Source organism: Camarhynchus parvulus, chromosome 22, assembly GCF_901933205.1.
Source record: "Camarhynchus parvulus chromosome 22, STF_HiC, whole genome shotgun sequence".
NCBI lineage: Eukaryota > Metazoa > Chordata > Aves > Passeriformes > Thraupidae > Camarhynchus > Camarhynchus parvulus.
In genome coordinates this window covers 2818876-2839172 of record NC_044592.1, presented here as the reverse complement: position 1 = coordinate 2839172, position 20297 = coordinate 2818876, and the positions used below count along the sequence as shown (strand labels likewise).

The following is a 20297-nucleotide window of genomic DNA, read 5'->3' as shown; positions in this document are numbered from 1 at the left end:
CTTCCAGAGTCCGACACAGCCTGACTGTGATTGGTCATTAAGTCAAAACAATTCATGTGTTGGATAAACAATCTCCAGACCACATTCCAAAAGCAGCAAAACACAGGAGAAGCAAATGAGATAATTTTTGTTTTCCTATTTCTCTGAGGCGTCTCAGGAGAAAAATCCTGGGCAAAGAGGATTTTTCAGAAAATATGTTGGTGACAGTTGAGGGGGATGGGGGCAGCTGCCACTGCCCAGCAGCCCCCTGACCCAAATCTCCCACAGGTTCTGGCTGGCCGACTGCCCACGCACAGCTGAGGCCGTGCACTTTGCCACCATGCTGTACAAGGAGCTGACAGCCGTGCCCTACATGGCCAAATTCGTGGTGTTTGCCAAGATGAATGACGCGCGGGAGGGCCGGCTGCGCTGCTACTGCATGACTGATGACAAGGTTGACAAGACTTTGGAGCAGCATGAGAACTTCACTGAGGTGGCCCGCAGCAGGGACATTGAGGTTTGTCCCCTCAGCAGCATGTGTGGAGGGGAGAGGGATAACAAAGTGAGGGGAGATTTGTGAAGGTGTTCAAAGGGTTTGAGGATGAGGGAAGAGACGAGAATATTGACTCCATGTTTCAGAAGGCTTGATTTATTATTTTATAGTATATATTATATTAAAACTATACTAAAAGAATAGAGGAAAGGATTTGATCAGAAGGCTAGCTAAGAATAGAATAGAATAGAATAGAATAGAATAGAATAGAATAGAATAGAATAGAATAGAATAGAATAGAATAGAATAGAGAATAATAACAAAATCTTCTGTCTCGGACTCTCTGTCTGAGCTAGCTGGACTGTGATTGGCCATTAGTTAGGAACAACCACATGAGACCAATCACAGATCCACCTGTTGCATTCCACAGCAGCAGATAACCATTGTTTATGTTTTGTTCCTGAGGCCTCTCGGCTTCTCGGGAGAAAAAATCCTAAGGAAAGGATTTTCCATAAAATGTGTCTGCGACAGAGACTGATACCAGTGGAAGGGGCTGGCCCTGGCCTGGCTGGGAGAGTCCGGGTTACCTGCCCTGAAGCAGCTCTGCACAGGCTCTGAGCATATTTTCTGCTCCTGGCCAGGTGGTGGAGGGAATGCCTTTGCACGTGGAACTCTCAGGGAACCTGGTGCCTGTCAAGAAGGCTGCTCAGCCCCGTAGCTTCCTCTTCCAGTCCTTCCGGGAGAACCGTCTCGTCATTCCCATCAAGGTAATGCCAGGCTACGAGGCTGGGCAAGCAGGTAGGGCCCTTGGCTGGTGCCAAGGCACCTAACTGGGCTCTGGCTCTCAGGTCAGGGACAGCAGCAGGGAAGCCAGCGGTTCCCTGTCCTTCTTGCGCAAGGCCATGAAATACGAGGACCTCCAGCACGTGCTCTGCCACCTGAACATCAGCATCCCACCCTGCAGCAAGGTCAGTGTAGGGTCTTTGGCACTCTGGTTGGGCCCATCCCTTCCCCAAGTGCAGGGGACAGCCCTTGCTGTCTTCACCCTCTCCACGTGGCCACATCATGCCGCTCAGGAGGTGGAGGGGAAGCAGCTGTGTCAGGGCAGAGCTGCTGCCCTCTCTTCAGGCTGTTGACCCCTTGGTTTGTCACCACCTTCACAGGGAAGTGGCAGTGATGAGCGAAGGAGGACACTGACCCCATTGTCCCTGCGGGAGCGATACAGCATCCTAAGTGAGACCAGTTTTGGTATGCAGCCTGCTGGGAGCATCCCAGCCCACTCACCACCTGCAAAGCTGGGATGATCCCGTCATAGTTGCACTCACAGCAACTTCCCTTTCCCTGGAGGTTCCCTTGGTGCTGCCTGCAGGGTCTGTGTGACCCCCAGGGCCAGCACCCCCTTCCCCTCACTGCTCTGGTGCAGGGCCCTGTGCAGCTGAACCGTGACTCCTTCTCCTCCTGCAGGCTCTCTGAGCAGCACAGACAAGGCAGACCAGAAGATGGTTGACATAGCAGAGCAGCTGGGCCTCAGCTGGGCAGGTGAGTGCACACCTGAGCGTTCTGAGGATGCACAGCACTCCTGGGAACGCTGGCACTTAGGGAGGCTGGCAGTGTGCTGCCAGGTGTAGTGGCTGCTTTGCCACTACAGGTTAATGAGTAGGAGGAAGATTATGAGGGATGTTAAAATTAGGGCTCATTTGTGTCCTTTTTTGTCCAGAGGTGTTATTAGTTTTGTGACTGGGTTGATAAACCATAGCTGGAGGGTTGAGAGTCAGTTAGTAATTCATCGGTTTGGTAAGGGATGGGCCCTCTCTGCCCCCTACCAGCTGTGAGCATTCCAGGGCACTGAGATGAACCTTCCCGTGGCTGTGCACATGTTCACATGCATGGCTCCCAGGCTAGGGCTTTGTTATGAGTTGTACAGCTCCTCATCGCAGCCACACATCCAAGGAGCCCACAGTTCTTAGCATGAGACCCTGCTGTGCTCATCACAGCCAGCCTGAGCTGGGGGGCTCCAACCCCTGCCCCATCCCAGCTCCTGCATGTTGGGCTCTGTTCAGCTCTATGGATCAGAGGGTCTCTGCACTGGTCCTTCACTGGCTGAGCCCTTCACAGCATCCCCAGCCTGGTGGTGGGCACCAAAGGTGTGATACTGACCCGGTGTTTTCCCCAGAGCTGGCACGTGAGCTGCAGTTTGGGGTGGATGACATCAACAGGATACGTGTGGAGAACCCCAACTCCCTCCTGGAGCAGAGCATTGCCTTACTCAACCTCTGGGCCAGCCGTGAGGGCAAGAATGTCAAGAGTGAGTAGCTGTGGTGCCCTTTCACGGGCACAGAGGTGGCAGGGCGAGCTGTGCAGAGCGCTGTGTGCATCTTCAGGGACCACTGGCTGGCTTTGCAGCGGTGGGTCATGCATATCTGCCTTCCCTGCCCAGCTGGAGGGTGTGTGGGGCATGGCTGTGCCTCCCTGCGAAAAACGCCAATCGCTTGTTTTTAAAATTTTAAAAGTTTAAGAGTAATAAAATGGTTATAAAGATAGTAATACAATTAGAGTAATAATAATTTGGACAATTTGAATTAGGACAATATGAGACAACAAATACAAAGAGTTATGGATGTCCAGGTGCCTTTTTCTGGGCAGCACGAGCCCAAAAAAGGACCCACGTTAACAAAGGATTAACCCTTAAAAACAATAACCTGTTGCATATTCATACACCTCATCCATGATGCATAAATTCCATTCAAACACAGGATTCTGTCTGGTCAGTGTCAGTTTCTTCCTCTGAATCCTGACAGCGCCTTCGAGGCGGGAAGAAGTTCATTTCTTCTGATAAGAGGGCAATAAATTCTTTTCCTCTGAAAGATTCAGGTGTCCTGTGGCTGCTATCTCGCTGCGAGTCCTTTCTTTAAAAAAGTATCCTACATAGCATCGTTTCTATTTTAACAATTTTTATAACCTAAAACTACATTTAACACAGTACTTAACACAGCATCACTTTCTAACACAACACATACAATATTCGTTTGAATATTTGCGAAAAGCCAGCCATAAACCACGTGCGTTTTTCACGCTCCCCAAGTGACTGGTTTGCTGACTCCACCTTTCCCCCTGCAGTTGAGAACCTGTACACGGCGCTGAGGAACATCGACCGCAGCGAGATCGTCAACATGCTGGAGGGCTCGGGCCGGCAGAGCCGCAGCCTCAAGGGGAGCTGGCGCTACTCAGACAGAGACTACTCCCTCTCACCATCCCAGATGAATGGTGAGCCCCAGCTCCTGGCAGGGAAAACGCAGGAGGGCCCTGGGGGCACAGTCTGTGCAGAGATTGGGGCTGGTGTCTCGCCTGAGCAGGTTGCACCCACCGAGAAGTGAGTGGGCGCCAGGCACTGCTGGCAGATGTGGCCCCTTCACTGGGGCTCGTGCTGCAGAAAGCTTGGCTCTGCCATGCTGCTTTCTCAGAATCGCCCCAGGTGGGGTTGACTTGTGTTCCTCATCGCAGTGTGAGAGGTGAGAGGTGTCTCTGGCTGTGCAAGCTGGTCAGTGGAGCTCACTGAGCCCTGGCTGGACTGCTGGTGGTGGGTGCCAGGCAGAGGGGGCCTGGATGTGGGGACACAGCCAGAGTCAGCTGTGGCACACGCTGGGGAGCCAGCACAGCAGACAGGGGCAGGGCTTTGTGCTGCTGCAGCCCTGCACTGTGGCTGTGGCCCTGCAGCGCTGGCTCATCGCTCTCTCCCTCTCTGTCTCTCCCCTTGTTCTGTTTTCTCAAACATGCCACCTAGTGCTGCCAGGTGCGGGCACTCCTGTGGGTCACTTCTTTTCATCTTTCTCCTCTGAGCTCATCCTGGCCTCTCCTTCTCTCATCTTCCACTGCCTGTCTCCACTGTCTCCACCTCAGCTAAGCCCTCTGGGAGCCGCATCCTGCTCCAGCGACTGCATGGCACCAGGGACTGCCCCTCTGACAGCTGTCATGCTTTGCAGGCAGCCATCCCAGGCCTCCTTCTGCACAGTCCCAAGCTCCTTCCCCTGCTGGCACTGCACTGCATGCCCCTGGCCATGGGTGAGGTGCCCTTCCTGTGCCAAGCTGTACCCTGTGCCTTGGCTGTGGCTGGCATTCCCTGGCTGCCAGGGGAGCAGAACAGCTTCACCGCTGATCCCCAGGGGTGAAAAAATGGCTCAAAGCTGGAAAAGGCTGAGCAGAGCCACCTGCATGGGTGGGAGTGCCTGGCTTGATTGTGGTTCATATGGATGTGCCTGAGCTGTGCACATGGCCCTGGGCATGAGACATGACAATGGTTTGTAGCCCTGGAGACACCAGCGGGGTTGTGAGGCCCTGGCTGCCTTCTGCAGGGCCTTGGGGTTGCATGGCATGCTCTGGGGCCATCCTTCTCTGCTCATGGTACTTCCAACCTGCTCCTCCGTGCTGTGGAGAGTGTTTGGCTTCGAGAGTTGGTGCCTGCCAGACTTGGCTACGTGAACTCCAGGCTAATGGCCAGCTGGTGCTGGATGGGGGCTGTGGGCAGGGGCCAGGGGGTCTGATGGAGCAGGGTAGCAAAGAGGGCACTGTGTCCTGCAGTGTGGATGGAGAATCGTGTGAACACCAGGCCAGTCCTCCTCACAGGGAGGAGGCAGCCCCAGGACCTGCCCAAAGCAGCCCCAGGATGTGAAGGGAGGCATGGCAGCGTTTGCAGGGACCTTGTGAAATCTGCTGTGAGCACAGCCCTGCTCAGCCTGGCCACAGGGGGCTGGGGCATGCCCATCGCTGTCCTCGGGGCTGCCATTCCTCCCAGAAGCTGTTTCCCTTTCGCCCCACTGTGCTTGTGCGTGCGTGAGGGTGGCTGCTGGACATGATGCCTCTGTCTGCCCATTTAGGTTACGCTTCACTGCAGGACGAGCTGCTGTCCCCTGCCTCCCTGCATTACACACTGCCATCCCCGCTGCGTGCCGACCAGTACTGGAATGAGGTGGCCATCATGGATGCTATCCCCATGGCTGCCACTGAGCAGGATGCCCTGATGGAGATGTCCGACATGCAGGTGTGGTCCTCGGGGCTCACCCCCTCGCTGGTGACTGCTGAGGACTCCTCTCTGGAGTGCAGCAAGGCTGAGGACTCGGATGCCACGAGCGAAGGCCGCTTCCCAGGGCAGCTCCTAGCAGATGCTCATGGCCCAGACCACATGGGCTCTATGGACCTGGTTGAGGATGACACAGTGGACTCAGATGCCATGAATGGCCTGATTGACCTTCTAGAGCAGGAGGAGGGGCAGAGGCCAGAGGGGAAGATGCCATCTGGTGATCATCACCCAGGGACTGGGGAGCAGGACCCGGAGAGTGAAGTCTCTTTTGTTTCAGTTCAGGAGAAGGTGCAAACCAGGATCATGACATCACCTACCTTTAGCCATGATGTGGAGAAGAGTGCAGACAGGTACTGCAGCCTGGGTGAGCGTGGCAGGGGAGCACAACTGCTTTGCCAGCTACTGCCCTGTGCTGGGCCAGCTGCAATGATCTCCCTGCTTTGCTTGCTTCCCTGCTGGTCTCCAGCTCTGGAGTACATAGAACCATGCCTGGGGCTCACTCCTCTCTGGCAATGCTCTGGGGGGCGCCTGGAAGAGACCCCCAGCCAGCCAGGCCCTGCATGGAGGGTGTATTAGGAGAGCTAACCCTAACCTGGGCTGCCTCCTCCCACATTGTCACTGTAGGACATGAAAGAACACGAGCACACACTGCTGCTCTCAAGGTGAAGAAAAAAGGGAAGTTTATTTTCTGACTCCAACATTTATAGATTTCCAAAAGTGACAGCGGATTGGAGGGTGACAGTGCCACCTCTCCAATGACACTGGGCAAACCAACAGTCCATCAAATCTCTCCTCCTCCTCCATAAAATAATGCAAAACAATGAGTTATTTACAGAAAGTGTGTGAGAAAGTTCATGACAAGAATGTGAACATCAAAAGGCTTGGAAAATCTTAAAAAATCAGGGCGACATCACATTCCCAGTGGCACTGGGCCCATGAAGTCCTTGGCAGCACCCAGAAATGCCCCACAGCATTAGACCACGTTAGAGTTAGAGCCAGACCACACTAGACCACGAGAGCACAGCATGCTCTTGCCTCAGCCCCTGGCCAAGCTGTGAGGCTGTGGGATGGGCAGGGAGCATGGCATGGAGGTGGCCTGTGCCTTTTGTGCATCTGCGTGCCTTGTGCTGCTTCTGCTGGGCTCCCAGCAGCGCCTGGGGATGCAGGTGTGTGCCTGTGGGGTGCAGGTGGTGCCTGTGGGATGCAGGTGTGTGCCTGTGGGGTGCAGGTGGTGCCTGTTGGGATGCAGGTGGTGCCTGTGGGATGATGCAGGTGTGCCTGTTGGGATGCAGGTGGTGCCTGTGGGATGCAGGTGTGTGCCTGTGGGGTGCAGGTGTGTGCCTGTGGGGTGCAGGTGTGCCTGTTGGGATGCAGGTGGTGCCTGTGGGATGATGCAGTGTGCCTGTTGGGATGCAGGTGGTGCCTGTTGGGATGCAGGTGGTGCCTGTGGGATGATGCAGGTGTGCCTGTTGGGATGCAGGTGGTGCCTGTGGGATGATGCAGGTGTGTGCCTGTGGGGTGCAGGTGGTGCCTGTGGGATGATGCAGGTGTGTGCCTGTTGGGATGCAGGTGGTGCCTGTTGGGATGCAGGTGGTGCCTGTTGGGATGCAGGTGTGCCTGTTGGGATGCAGGTGGTGCCTGTGGGATGATGCAGGTGTGGTGCAGATGTGCCTGTTGGGATGCAGGTGTGCCTGTTGGGATGCAGGTGTGCCTGTTGGGATGCAGGTGGTGCCTGTGGGATGATGCAGGTGTGGTGCAGATGTGCCTGTTGGGATGCAGGTGTGCCTGTTGGGATGCAGGTGTGCCTGTTGGGATGCAGGTGGTGCCTGTGGGATGATGCAGGTGTGCCTGTGGGGTGCAGGTGTGTGCCTGTTGGGATGCAGGTGTGCCTGTTGGGATGCAGGTGTGCCTGTTGGGATGCAGGTGGTGCCTGTGGGATGATGCAGGTGTGGTGCAGATGTGCCTGTTGGGATGCAGGTGGTGCCTGCCCGAGCTCGGCTGCTGCTCAGGGTGCAGCACTCCGTGCAAAGCTGACTGCCTCTCTCTCTCTGTCTCTCTCTCCCTATCCCTGTCCCTCTCTGGTGCCCAGGCTGAGGGACTGGAATGCAGAAGGCTCCTTTATCTCCTGCCTACAGGACCTGACAGCGGGCTCCTGGCAGGAGGGAGTCACCCGAAGGCTGCTCCCAACGCACGCCACAGCCTCTGGGGCGCAGGGCCAGCAGCAAGAGCAGGTCCTGGTGGCAGCCACGGAGCTGATGAGGGTCAGCTCTGCGGAGGACAGCGCCTGGCAGCCCCAGCACCCCACGGGCGGCTGGCAGGAGGAGCCCCACAGCCGCTTCTTTGGGCAGGTGAGAGCAGGAGCAGGGGAGTCAGCCCTGCAGGAAGGTGTGACCCCATGGACAGCCTGTCCTGGAGCCTGCTGCACGGCCTGTCGGGCAGACCAGGTGACAGCAGACCTCCTCATCTCCCCTGGCATACTTCCTGCCCTTTGGGGTGCCTCTCAGCCCAGAATAGCCTGCTGTGCTTGATACCTGAGCTCTTGCTCTCCATTTATAACCCTGTCACCCTCCCAGAATTGTTCCTTATTGAGTGTCTGCCCTGGCTGGCAGCCCAACAGCCTGCTGGAGCTAGAAATAGAGCTGGTCTGGGGGCCAGGCTGGGTGGTGGGCTTGATGCCACGGTCACACAGAGCCAGCAGGTACAAGGTGAGGTGAGCACCTTTCCCCAGCACAGCCACGCTTGGAGGTGGCTGCTCTGCGTCACCTGAGCCAGGTGTGATTCCAATGACCCCCCAAAGCCCTGGGCTTCATTTATCCTGTGACAGAGGACTGCCCACCTTAGTCAGGGGGACAGGCTGTTGGAAAAGTTGACAGAGGCACAGATCTGTCCTGCTCACTGCCATAGTCAGGGGGACAGGCTGTTGGGGTAGGGCAGGGTGACAGAGCAGAGGGACAGATCTGTCCTGCTCACTGCCATAGCCAGGGGACAGGCTGTTGGGCAAGAAACAGAGGGACAGATCTGTCCTGCTCACTGCCTGGTTGGGGGCAGGCTGTTGGAAAAGCTGACAGAGGCACAGATCTGTCCTGTCACTGTCTGTTTGGGGACAGGTTGTTGGAAAAGCTGACAGAGGCACAGATCTGTCCTGTCGCTGCCTGGTTGGGGACAGGCTGTTGGAAAAGCTGACAGAGGCACAGATTTTGCTGCTTTGCCTGTCGCTGCCTGGTTAGGGACAGGCTGTTGGAAAAGGCTGACAGAGAGAAGAGGCACAGATCTGTCCTGTCTGCTGCCGGCTGCCTGGGTTCCCTCTGCTGTAGTCGGACAGGCTGTTGGGCAGGGTGACAGGGACAAGGCACAGATCTGTCCTGTCGCTGCCTGGTTGGGGACAGGCTGTTGGGCAGGGTGACAGAGGCACAGATCCGTCCTGTCGCTGCCCGCCCGGGGCACTCCCAGCCACATGACCGCGCAGGACGCTCCCCCTGCCCGCTCCCTTCTCGCCGCCCACCGCCGGCGGGGCTGCGGCTCCGGCAGCTACGGCATGGCCGGGCTCTGACAGCGCGGCCGGGCACCATGTGGGCTTTCCTAGCCCAGCTGCTGATCGCTCTGGTGCTGCTGGCCTTCCTGCTGGTCAGCTGCCAGAACGTGATGCACATCGTCAGGGGCTCTGTGCGCTTCCTGCTCAAACACGCCCACCGGGAGCTGGACAAGGAGCTCGGGGAGAGCCAGGGGCTGGCGGATGATGAGGAGGCTCTCTCCGCCTGGGTCGTCCGCCGACGGGTCCTGCTGAAGGTAACGAGAGCGGAGAGAGCAGCCCCGGGCAGCCGCAGAGGAAAGCAGGGATGGGGCAGGGCAGGGAGGGATGCGGGGTGCGTGTCAGGTGTGTTGTTCTGCCAGGTGAACCACTCCCCTCACCGCCCTCGCAAGCCCTGATCTCCCCATTCCTGTTCCTGCAGGGGAATGAAGCCCTTCATCTGCCTGGAGAGCAGGTGACTGAGGAGCAGTTCACGGACGATCAAGGCAATATCATCACCAAGAAGGTGAGTGAGCGATCAGGGTATGGGTAAGGGCATGCCGCAGCCCTTCCCTTCTCCCCTGCAGCCCTTCCCTTCTCCCCTGCAGCCTTTCCCTTCTCCCCTGCAGCCTTTCCCCTCTCCCCTGCAGCCCTGCAGCCCATGTAGGGCATTGCTATCTCGCTGTCTTGGGTTACACTCACGGCACTTCTCCAGCTCTCACACCACGGGCTGGGTGAGCAGGGACTCGTGGTGCCCTGGGGCTGGCTGTGACACCCAGCTCTGTGGGTCTCCCCAGATTATCCGGAAGGTGGTGCGCCAGCTGGGCCCTGGTGACAGGCAGGAGCAGGAGGAGCTGATCCTGGAGGGCTCCCTGCAGGAGCCCCAAGACCTGGAGGCTGAGGATGATCACTTCATGAAATACTCCATCCTGCACCGGGATGGTCTGGGCGCCAAGGTACAGTGTGGCTCGTAGCCCTGGATTTCTGCAGGACTCTCAGGCTCTGGGTCAATGTCACCCTCTGTCCTTCCTTCTGCCCTGCACTCCTCTCCTGTTTCCCCTCTAAGATTTCTAAGGCAAATCATGCCCACTGCGCCAGTCTTCTTGCTTGGTGTTTTCTGCCTGCCAACTGACTCTACCTTTCCCTTTCCTGTCCTTTTCTCTCTGTCTGTCTCTCTGTCTGTCTGTCTGTCCACCTGCGTGATGTCCTGCTCCCTGCCCCTTCGGCTCCCTCAGGAGGAGGTGCGAGTGCGTGTCCCGAAACCAGAGGTCTCTGGGGGCAGGATGGGGGCTCAGATAGTGAAACGAGCCAGCCTGAAAAGGGGGAAGCAGTGACCCCCCTCAAATGGCCTCTTTTTTTGAGGTAACCCTACCTTTGCTCTTCCTTCTGTCCTGGCTGCCTGCACTGAGCTGCTGCTCATGCACATTCTCCTGGGGAAGGTGTGGTGGGGCAGTGCGCACTTGGGGGAGGTCTGCTGAGGGCAGGATGGGGGCAGGCCTTGGCAGGTGCTGCAGGAGTGGCCAGTGCAGGAATGTGGCACTTTGTAGGGGCTGACAACAGGGCACCCTCCTTTGACCTGGGGTGTTTCTTCCATTGATCCTCGCTGAGCTCAGAATGACCCCTGAAGCCTTGTGCATTCCCTGATCCCCCTGCAGAGTGGGACTAGGCCAGGGTGAGGGCAGGGTGCTTGGCACAGCACATTTGAGCCCAGCTGCACCATTTTTCACTGCACACTCACAGTGCAGCACTGGGGAAGCTGTTGCATGCGTGCTGCCCTGCCCTGCCTCCTGGCAGCAGTGGGGGCAGCTGGTCCTCTGGCCTCTGCTGTACATGCAGGACTCGCTCTGTCCTCCCTCTCCCTTCTCTCTCCACTCTCTTAGTGAGCTCTCTGTGGGTGTATGAAAGTGAAGAGGCTTATTCCTGTTCATGCAGGCTCTGTCCCCCTCTGCCTGCCCCACTCCCCAGACACTCCCTGGCTCTGCCCATCTCTGGGGCACCTCTCCTGTTGCTTTGCTTTTGCAGTTTTCCACTGTGTGCAAGCGGCCCTGGGGAAGGAATTCCTCACTGCTGGGATAGTGGGGTGTACCTGAAGGCTCAGGGCTGGCCTCCTCCATCCCAGATCCCTGAGCAGCCCCCCCAGCTCCCTCCCAGTGCCACGCTGGTGCAGCCCAGCTGCTGCTTGCTGCTCTGAGCAGATGGGGCGGCACCATCAGTGCCATCCACGCCATTGCTCCTAGCTCCAGGCCTGCCACTTAGGGATGCTCTGTCACTGTCTGACACCCCCAAATCTTGTCGTGGGTGCATGTGGGACAAGCACAGTGTACAGAAAGGGCTTCCCAGCCACCACCATTAACCCTGCATGTGCCACCACGAATGCCTGGTAACCCCATTTCTGTGTCTCTCTCTCCAGGATCACACCTCAACACCAAACCACTGAACTTCACCCACGTTCTGACACATACCTGAGGAGAGAGGAGAGGAGAGCAGAGAGTGGAGGGGAGCAGGGCTGGCTGTACATGTTTCTATAGGCTAATGGCATGATTCCTGTATGAGATATACTTACCCTCCTATCCGCATGACTGACTGACTGCAAGACGCATGAGCTACAGTACTTCAAACAGATGAGGGGCCTCCATCCTTGCCCCAGAGACAGCACCACACACCAGGGGCATGCTCTCAGCTCCCTGGGGAGGCAAGAGCTGGAGCAGAAGAGAAGGAGAGGGAAGGAGATTGCACCTCCGTGTGTAGATGCATCCCCAGGTGTGAGCTCCAGCTGCAGGAGGAAAGCTGGGACAGCATGGCCCAGCTCAGCGTGGAAGGAGAGGTGCTTGGCCCCCCCTGCAAATGCCTGTGCTGCCTCTGCTGGACTTGCTTCTCGTCCCTCCCCGTGAGTGTTGGGTTTTGGGGAGGGCAGCAGTGGCCGGAGGGTGCAAGGGGAGGCTGCAGGGAGCACGGCTGCCCTGGGCAGAGGGACTGCTGCAGGGCTGCCCTTCCTCTCCCCAGCACGTGCAAAGTCTCCCATCAGGGCAGAGCACTGAGCTCGTTGCTTATGTCGAAAGTGTAAACTGTACAGCAATCAGCCTTGTGTATATGAACCAATAAATACTATGCAAACCCCTAGGGACACTCTAGCAGTATGTACAAAGCACTGACAGCTCTGCTCTCATATACCTCTTCAGGCTGCAGGGTGGGCAAAGCCTTTGGCATATTGGAGCAGGAAGGCTGTAGGAGTGAGAGGGCAGCAGCCTGCCCCTGTCCTGTGCCCCTCTGCCTGAGCCTGGCCCCTTCCTGGCCTGAAGAGGGGGGGCTAGAGGTGCAGTGCCATGCCCCAGCCCCAGTTTGTGTTGGCTCCAGCTGGGTTGAAGCCGTAGAGCTGCGCTGAGGTGCTTGGGGCCCAGGGAGGACGTGCAGTGAGAGAGAGAGCGGGAGGTGCTTGTGCCACAACGTGGGGTTGTGCCTAGCTCTACTCAGCACAATATCTGCTCAGGAGATGAGCCAGGAGCTAGCAATAGCCAGCAGCTGTGCAATATGCACCCCAGGCAAGGGCTTTGCAGGGACCCTGGCCTCCCTGCAAGGGGGGGTAACAGCCCTGGATCTGACTCTGCCGGGACCAAACCCAGAGCCACGGGAGCTGCTGCTGCCCCGGTGGCTGCATTTTCTCCAGGTGGAATCTGCCTGAGCCCTGGGGGCTGGGGCAGCCTCCAGGCTGCTCTCTGTGCTGGGCAGAGCTGCCCAGGCAGCTCAGAGCTGGGCAGGACAGTGACCCTGTTGTAATACTTGACCCCAGGAGAGCAGGGAGAAGGTAGTGGCACTTGCTCCCAGGTCCCTGCCCCCAGCTGATGCGGGGACCTGGCCCTTTGTAGCACAGTGATGTGGGGACCCCCTGCTCTTTCTCCTGGAAGAGGCCACGGCCCTGCTTTGCAGAGTCCGAGTTTGTTCTCTGTGGCCAGGTGCAGAACAGGCGCCCCTCCAGCTTCAGGCTCCGTGCTGGTGGCCTTGGCAGGGCAGCCCTGCCTTTCAGTGGGTGCACATCTGCTGGGAGAGCCCCTGGCTGCCCTGCAAGCCTCGCTGCAGCCAAGCCACTGACCCAGCTTAGCCTCGGAGAGCAAAGCAGTCCCCTCCCCGCCCCGAAGCTGAGCCATACAGGCACAGACTCTCCATCCATCACCCTCGCTGCGTACAATAACCTCCCTAGACCCACTGCAGCAGCTGACTCCGTAGCATCACCCTAGAGTTGTGTGTGGGTCCAGTGCTTTGGCCTTGTGTATGCCGTAGGGAATGTGCTGTGCTGCAACCGTGCCAGGCACCTGCAGTGACATTGCTTCGCGCTCAGATTGCTTGTAGGGCTGGTAGGGGGAGGCTGCACCCGACATTGAGCCTAGAGAATGCTGCAGTCTGCACACTAGAAGCTTTTTAGAAGTTTTAAAGATTACTTTTATTTTCTTTTTTTAATTGTTATGGAAACAAGCCTTTTGGATCTCCCTGTCTTAGGCCCCTGATGTATAGATCATTTCCCTGTACACCAGCTATCAGAATATGAATTAATAAAGAAATCAACACAAACGGTGTCTCGTCTCTGCTTTTCCAAAGGTGGGGATGACAGAGAGCCCGGGGCCGGGTTCCCTCTTGCCGGGAGGGCGGGGGCGGCCGCGTCTCTGCCGTTCCTGGGGCAGCTGAAGGGAGCAGGAGCCCCCGAGAGGCTGCAGCGGCCTCTCCCGGGGTGGGGGAGCGGGAAAGCGTCCGTGTCACCCCTGCGGGGGCTGGCCCGGGGCCGCGGCGCTGCTGAGACCGCACCGGAGAGCACCGGCCCGCCCGGCGCTGTCCAGCATCCGCACCGCCCTGCGCTGCGGCCCCGTATCCCACCCATCCTGACCCATCCCATCCATCCCGACCCATCCCATCCCATCCCATCCATCCCGACCCATCCCATCCCATCCCATCCCATCCCATCCCATCCATCCCGACCCATCCCATCCCATCCCATCCCATCCCATCCCATCCCATCCCATCCCATCCCATCCCATCCCATCCATCCCGACCCATCCCATCCCATCCCATCCCATCCCATCCCATCCCATCCCATCCCATCCCATCCCATCCCAACCCATCCCAACCCATCCCATCCCATCCCATCCCATCCCATCCATCCCGACCCATCCTATCCCATCCCATCCCATCCATCCCGACCCATCCCATCCCATCCCATCCCATCCATCCCGACCTATATCCCGTGTCATGTTGTGTTCCGTGTCCCATGCCCCGTGTCCCCTGTCCCGTGTCCTGTCCTGTTCTGTCCCGTCCTATTGATCCCATCCCATCCCATCCCGACCCATTCTTGTGTCCTGTCCCATCCCGTCCCGACCCGACCTGTCCCTTCCCATCCCATCCATCCAGACCCATTCCCGTGTCCCGTCCCGTCCCATCCCATCCCATCCCATCCCATCCCATCCTTCCCGGACCATCCCCGTGTCGTGTCCCGTATCCCGTATCCCATATCCCGTATCCCATGTCCCGTGTCCTATGTCCCATGTCCCATGTCCCGTGTCCTGTCCTGTCCCGTCCCGTCCCGTCCCGTCCCGTCCCTTCCTATCCCATCCATCCCGACCCATTCCCGTGTCCCGTCCCGTCCCCGCCGCCGCCGCCGTTCAAAGCTCCATTTGTCTGGTCCGCACCAATCAGGCGCTGCCGCCCAGGCTCAGCCAATGGGAGGCGCGGCCGCCGAGGCCTGGCCAATGGGCGCGCCGCCCGCAGCCGCGCGGCCAATGGCAGCGCGTTATTCTAATGGCCCCCGTCTTTATCAGAGAAATGTTGGCGCTGCCCGAGCCCAACTTGAGGCTCCGGGGCCGGAGCCCCCCGAGGTCACCGGGAGCTCCCCGGGACCCCCGTGCCAGCCTCACCCCCGTGCCAGCCTCACCCCGGGCAGCGCGGACCCCGGGGCTCTGCACAGCCCGCAGGCCGCCGGTAATGGGCCAGCCGTCGCACCTCCGCGGTTGCGGGCTCTGAGTGCCGCCTCGGTGCTGGAGCCATGGATGCCAACCTGCCGGGCACCTTTCTGCTCAACGGCCCCTCGCTGGGCCCCTTCCCCGAGGCCAAGGCGCCCGTTTGCCAGTATTCAGTGCAGAGCTCCTTCTACAAGCTGGGACCCCCCGGGCTGGGCGCCCAGCTGGCTGCCGGCACCCCCCACGGCATCTCCGACATCCTCGGCCGGCCCGCGGCGGCGCCGAACGGCAGCATCCTCCCCGGTTACCCGCACGCGGGCGGATTTAACGGACTGAGCTCGCCGGGCGTCTATTACGGGCCCCAGGTGGGCGCCCTCCCCAAGGCTGGGGGCGAGTACCTGCCGCGGGGCCGGAGCTGCTGGGCGGAGGCGGCCCCGGAGTGGCGGGGCGGCCGGCAGTGCGGCGGCCGTAAGTACCGGGGGCTCGGAGCGGCCGGGTGGGTGCGTGGGTACCGCAGGGGATGGCACCGTGCGGCTACAAACGGACCGCAGCAGGGCAAGGACATGGGCCAGGCTGTGTCTGTTCCATTGCCCCGCACGAGGTTGGCCAGCAGGCAGTGGGAAGGAGCCCAGTGTTGGAGGTGCTGGACCTCAAATGGTCACAGAACTTTTTTGGCTCTAATGACAAATACTGGCCGCTTTCACACAGTGGAAAACTGCAAAAGCAAAGCAATAGGAGCGGTTCCCCAGAGAGAGGCAGAGCCAGGGACTGTCTAGGGGACAGAGTCTGCATGAACAAGCCTCTTGACTTTCATACACCCACAGAGAGCTCACTAAGAGAGTGGAGAGAGAAGGGAGAGGGAGGACAGAGCGAGTCCTGCATGTACAGCAGAGGCCAGAGGACCAGCTGCCCCCACTGCTGCCAGGATTTGTCATTAGAGCCAGTTCTTTGCCCCCAGGCAGCCGCAGCTGGCAAGGACAGGCAGAGCGCTCTGGCTCACAGGATCTCCCTGTCTCTCAAGCAGCCTCGCTGGGGCTCAGTGCCCGGGTAGTTCATGGCAGAGACGGGCAGGACCAGGAGTCCCGGGCTGGCAGCGCTGCCTTCCTGCTGGGGAGCTGTCAGGGGAATGGCAGAGCATGTTGCTGCTGTCCCAGAGGATGGGTGGGATGGGTGCATTCAGTGTCCTGTGGGAAGCCCCAGGAGGCTGCGTGCAGCTGTTCAGAACCTGCAGCTCTGGTCCCCTTCAGCCCTTTGCAGGTGATGATTTTGGAGCAGATGGGTTAGGCAGCTCCGAGCCAGTGACCAGCCATGCCTGTCTACTGTCCTGCATCCTGCAAGGTGTGGGACATGGGGCTGTTCCCACTGCTGCATGGCTCTGGGGTCAAGCACTGTTGGTAGCGACCCTTACCCCCTCAGCACAACCACTTAGCACTGTCCTTGACCAGGAGGTGCCTATCCCACCCCTGTGGGACCCCCACAGTGGGCAGCTCAGCCCTTCTGGGACGGGGCTGAAGCTCTGAAGCAGGAATAAAGTTTTAATTTGGAGAGGAGCGGGTGTGGAGGGACTCTTTGGTCACTGAGTACGGACAAAGGGAGAGCTGTCCAGGGTCATGGGCTGCCCAGAGCTCACCCACTTCTCCCTTCCTCTCCTGTAGCCCCTGCTCACCTGGCTGACAGCATCCACAAGAAGAAGCACACGCGCCCAACCTTCACAGGACACCAGATCTTTGCTCTGGAGAAGATGTTTGAGCAGACCAAGTACCTGGCAGGTCCGGAGAGAGCACGGCTGGCCTATTCCCTGGGCATGACCGAGTCTCAGGTGAAGGTGAGTATGGCTTCCTGCGCGGCACGGGGTGTGCAGCGTGCTGGCTGCTAACTGAGCTGGGGCACCAGGTCTGGTTCCAGAACCGACGGACCAAATGGAGGAAGAAGAGTGCCCTGGAGCCCTCCTCATCCTCGCAGCGGGCGGGGGGCTCTGGCGGAGAGCGGGCGGCCTCCGAGACCGAGGACGATGAGTACAACAAACCCCTGGACCCAGACTCGGATGACGAGAAGATCCGGCTGCTGCTGAGGAAGCACCGTGCAGCCTTCTCAATGCTGGGCTTGGGCACTCACAGCGGCTGAGCAGGGGCACAGCCTGCCCCTCTGAACCCCCCCTGAGCAGCAGAGAGCCCTGCCTGGCTGCTGGGATGGGCTGGGCTGGCTGAAGCTGCGTGGGGAGCGCGGCTCACAGGGCTGGGAGCAGCACGCTGGTAGTGGCAGGTGCAGCTGTGCCATCCTGCACGGCTTTTATTGGTGAAATAAAGGTCCCAGTCAAGTCCCAGCACTTGTTTCGTGGGCATGTGGTCCAGGGTGGCCTTGTGAGGCTGGGCTAGAGAAGGGTTGGGGATAGGATGGATGGGGCAGGGTCTGCATGCCAGGCAGGGTGGTGCTGCATGTGGGACAGGAGGTGCCCACAGGAGCAGGGGAGCCCTGGAGATTTTCCCAGGGTTTTCTCTGGTTTGGGCGTGTACCAGCAGCAAGAGCTGCTGGTTCAAAAGTCACTCACTGGGGCCTCTTATTGGAAGCTCTTAGCAGCAAATAAATATCATTTATCTTAACAGTGTGAGTGAGAGCCCATTCAGCTGTCGGGGCTGCAGGATTGATGTGGCATCAATAGCCCCAGTGTGTTTGCCTGCCAACCTGTTGGGTCCCCCCCTGCTCTGTGCTGCACTCCTGTGCAAGGGGGGCGCACATGCAGATATTTGTGTGCACATGGCTCTGCACAGCCCCTGCTCTGGCTCACCAGTGGCATGCCAGCCGTGGGTGCCAGCTGTCCTTACCTGCTCAGGACACCAAAGGAGCTCCAGCTGGCACAGACACAGCGCTGAAGGCCGGGCAAGCTTGGCAGTTGTTCAGCCAAGAGCCAGCTAAGTGCCAGCCAGGTGTGAGCAAACACGTGGGCTGTGTCTTGGAAGGAAATCGATGGCAGATAAGGTGCTGCCGGCCCATCAGGCACTGATAGCAGCGTGGCACAGGCACAGGAGGGGCAGGAGTGGGGCTGGGGAAGGGCTGCCCCTCCCTGAGGCTGCAGGCAGCACCTGCAATGTGCCTGAGTCCACACTCGGGCCACTGGGACCTTTCAGTGGGGCTGCAGATCATTGCTGTACAACCTGCCAAGACCCACACTTGGCTTAAAGCCCTTTTCAATCTCTCACTGGGCTCTGGGCGCTTTGCAAGGAGACCTGAGTGCTCGGTGCCACTTTTGCAGAGCTTAGGGGACTGCTGTCCCTGCTCAGGTCCCTGTCCAGCCCCTGCAGGAGCATGGGGCTTGTAATGCTCCCCTCTCAGCCATGCAGCCCCTCCATGGGATGGATGCTGGGCCAGGACAGAGCTGATGGAGCCTTTGGGATGGCAGGGAGCTCCCATGGGAGCACGGTGGCAGTGCCACCAGGAGGGGACACATCACTCTGTGGGCAGAGCCAGCATTCAGCAGCAGCAGGTTCCACATGGTGGGAGAAGTGAGGGGCTGCTGGTGGGATATTTTTTGAACATTTTCTAAGCTGCCCCAGCTTGGCTGACAATTTTTAATGTACTAACTGCCTGGTCCAGTGAGCTGATTAATTGGTGCTGTGGAGATCAATACAAAACAGAAAATTAAAACAATTTTAAAGTGATTAAGTAGTTTAACACCTGTCTGATGCCACGTCAGGGCTGGGAGACAAATAAAGCAGGTGGCAAAGGGCCTGCTGTAGCCAGGGAGAGTGACAAATGGCTGCTGCAGCCTGGCTGCCCTGTGCATCCCCACATTGAGACAGGACCCCAAAGAGTGCAGATCCACGCAGGGATCAGCCTGGCAGGCAGGACTGACCCCTCTCCTGCTTGTGCTGCCCACTTGGAGCAGTTGCTGCTGCAGCAGAGCCGTGCCCCATCAGCGCTGGGGGAGCAGTCAGCAGCGAGCACCAGCTCTGCCCAGGCTGTCCCCGGTGCCAGGCAGCCCCAGGCTGTGTGGGCAGAGCCAGGAGCCGCACAGGGGGTGCAGCACAAGGCAGGCCAGGCTGGCAGGCAGATGGATGGCAGCTCCGCTTCAATTCCGCATCCCTTTTCTCCCAGACAAACCCCGTCGGATTTTCATAAATCAAAGCGCCACACTGTTTAATAAAAATTTATTGACTTACAAGTGATTATTTATCAAAAGGCCATTAATAGCAGCTCCGGGAATGATGTGCTACTGGGTGGTGCGTGGAGACTAATAGCAAATCAATGCCAGCATCCGGGCAGAATGCATATGAGGGCTCCTGGCCCCAGTGGGGTGCACGGCTGCTGCAGCCAGAGCCAGCAGCCCCTACCCCGTGGGCCACCCAGTGCTCCCCCCGCGGTTATTTATGGCTTACAAATGAAATGATCGATACTTTTAATCTAGAGCTAAATTTATTAACTTTCTCATCGGAGAGAGACATATTGACTGGGGGCATGGGGTGGGAGAGCCAAGGAAAGATGGATGTGTGCCTCCTAACCTGTCCAGCCAGCTCCTTGCCTGCTGTGGAGTGTCCTGAATGCTGCTGGGGACGGTCCCCAAGCACAGCAGGGTGGCTGGATGTCCTGCAGAGCTGAGGAGGGCTCTGCAGATCGCTGTGGCATCAGGGACAGGGCACCCAGCTGCAGGCAGGAGATTTGTGGGCACCTGCAGCTGGATCCAGGTGCCTGAGGACGTGGCAAGGGCTGAGCACCTGAAGGAAATGTCTGTGCCACCCCCAGAGAGGAGAGCTCTGGGGACACAGCCCTTGGTAGGGCTCAGGAGGGGCTGCTGAACGGGGAGAAGTGCAGGAGAGCCTGGAGACCCTGCCTGGGCAGCAGGGATCAGCAGGCAGCAGTGTCCCTGTCCCCAGCAGGTGTGTCCCCAGCTGCAGGGCCATCCACAGCACACAGCAAGCCCAGCACTGCCTCAGCAACCCACAACTCACTGTGGCTCCCCCCAGGGCTCCCCAGACCACAGCACAGTGCAGGGCTCTTCATCCAAATGGCCCCTGAGCCAGCAGCCAGAGCAGCAAAGTTCCATCAGGTAGATAAAAAAGTGAAAATTCCGATTTAAGGCCACTTACACAGAGCAGCTGTCCTCACCTGGCACAGCAGATGCCCTTCCCAACAAACACTCGAGGTACAAAGGAGGCACTTAGGTAACTGCCTTCTCCAGAGCACTAGAAAATGCAAGCAGGCTTCAGCAGGTAGCAGTGAAACAGCTCTTGCTTGTAAGAGCAGAGAACCCAGTGTAAGTGCTCAAGTTTGTAGGAATGTAAGGAAAACGGGGAAGTACATGGGAGAAAT

The 20297-nt window shown here is 58.5% G+C and overlaps 2 protein-coding genes across 4 annotated transcripts in view; both read left to right on the top strand.

Moving 5' to 3' along the window:
* ANK1 (ankyrin 1) overlaps positions 1-13617 on the top strand; it is a 45093-nt gene extending 31476 nt beyond the window's left edge. For 2 of the 3 annotated variants that reach the window (XM_030964145.1, XM_030964144.1), the window contains 12 exons: positions 268-496; positions 1114-1239; positions 1321-1440; positions 1636-1720; positions 1937-2011; positions 2646-2777; positions 3590-3736; positions 5344-5896; positions 7636-7894; positions 9497-9580; positions 9852-10010; positions 11465-13617. In XM_030964145.1, the coding sequence (XP_030820005.1) occupies positions 268-496; positions 1114-1239; positions 1321-1440; positions 1636-1720; positions 1937-2011; positions 2646-2777; positions 3590-3736; positions 5344-5896; positions 7636-7894; positions 9497-9580; positions 9852-10010; positions 11465-11491 (1996 nt within the window). In that variant the 3' untranslated portion in view covers positions 11492-13617. Of the gene's footprint in view, positions 1-267; positions 497-1113; positions 1240-1320; positions 1441-1635; positions 1721-1936; positions 2012-2645; positions 2778-3589; positions 3737-5343; positions 5897-7635; positions 7895-9496; positions 9581-9851; positions 10011-11464 lie in introns of those variants that run through there. The other variant, XM_030964146.1, reaches the window with a different exon arrangement.
* Positions 13618-15079: 1462 nt separating this feature from the next.
* Positions 15080-17117, top strand: NKX6-3 (NK6 homeobox 3). The gene is made up of 3 exons (XM_030964310.1): positions 15080-15461; positions 16649-16818; positions 16887-17117. The coding sequence occupies exons 1-3, from the start codon at positions 15080-15082 to the stop codon at positions 17115-17117; spliced, it is 783 nt and encodes a 260-aa protein (XP_030820170.1).
* Positions 17118-20297: the final 3180 nt, after the last annotated feature.

Bases quoted from the DNA above. Each gene is read 5' to 3' on its own strand.
- NKX6-3 (XM_030964310.1), top strand. From the start codon at position 15,080: ATGGATGCCAACCTGCCGGGCACCTTTCTGCTCAACGGCCCCTCGCTG. The intron at 15,462-16,648 runs GTAAGTACCGGG...CCTCTCCTGTAG, and splicing joins CGGCCGGCAGTGCGGCGGCC to CCCCTGCTCACCTGGCTGAC. The intron at 16,819-16,886 runs GTGAGTATGGCT...CTGGGGCACCAG, and splicing joins TGACCGAGTCTCAGGTGAAG to GTCTGGTTCCAGAACCGACG.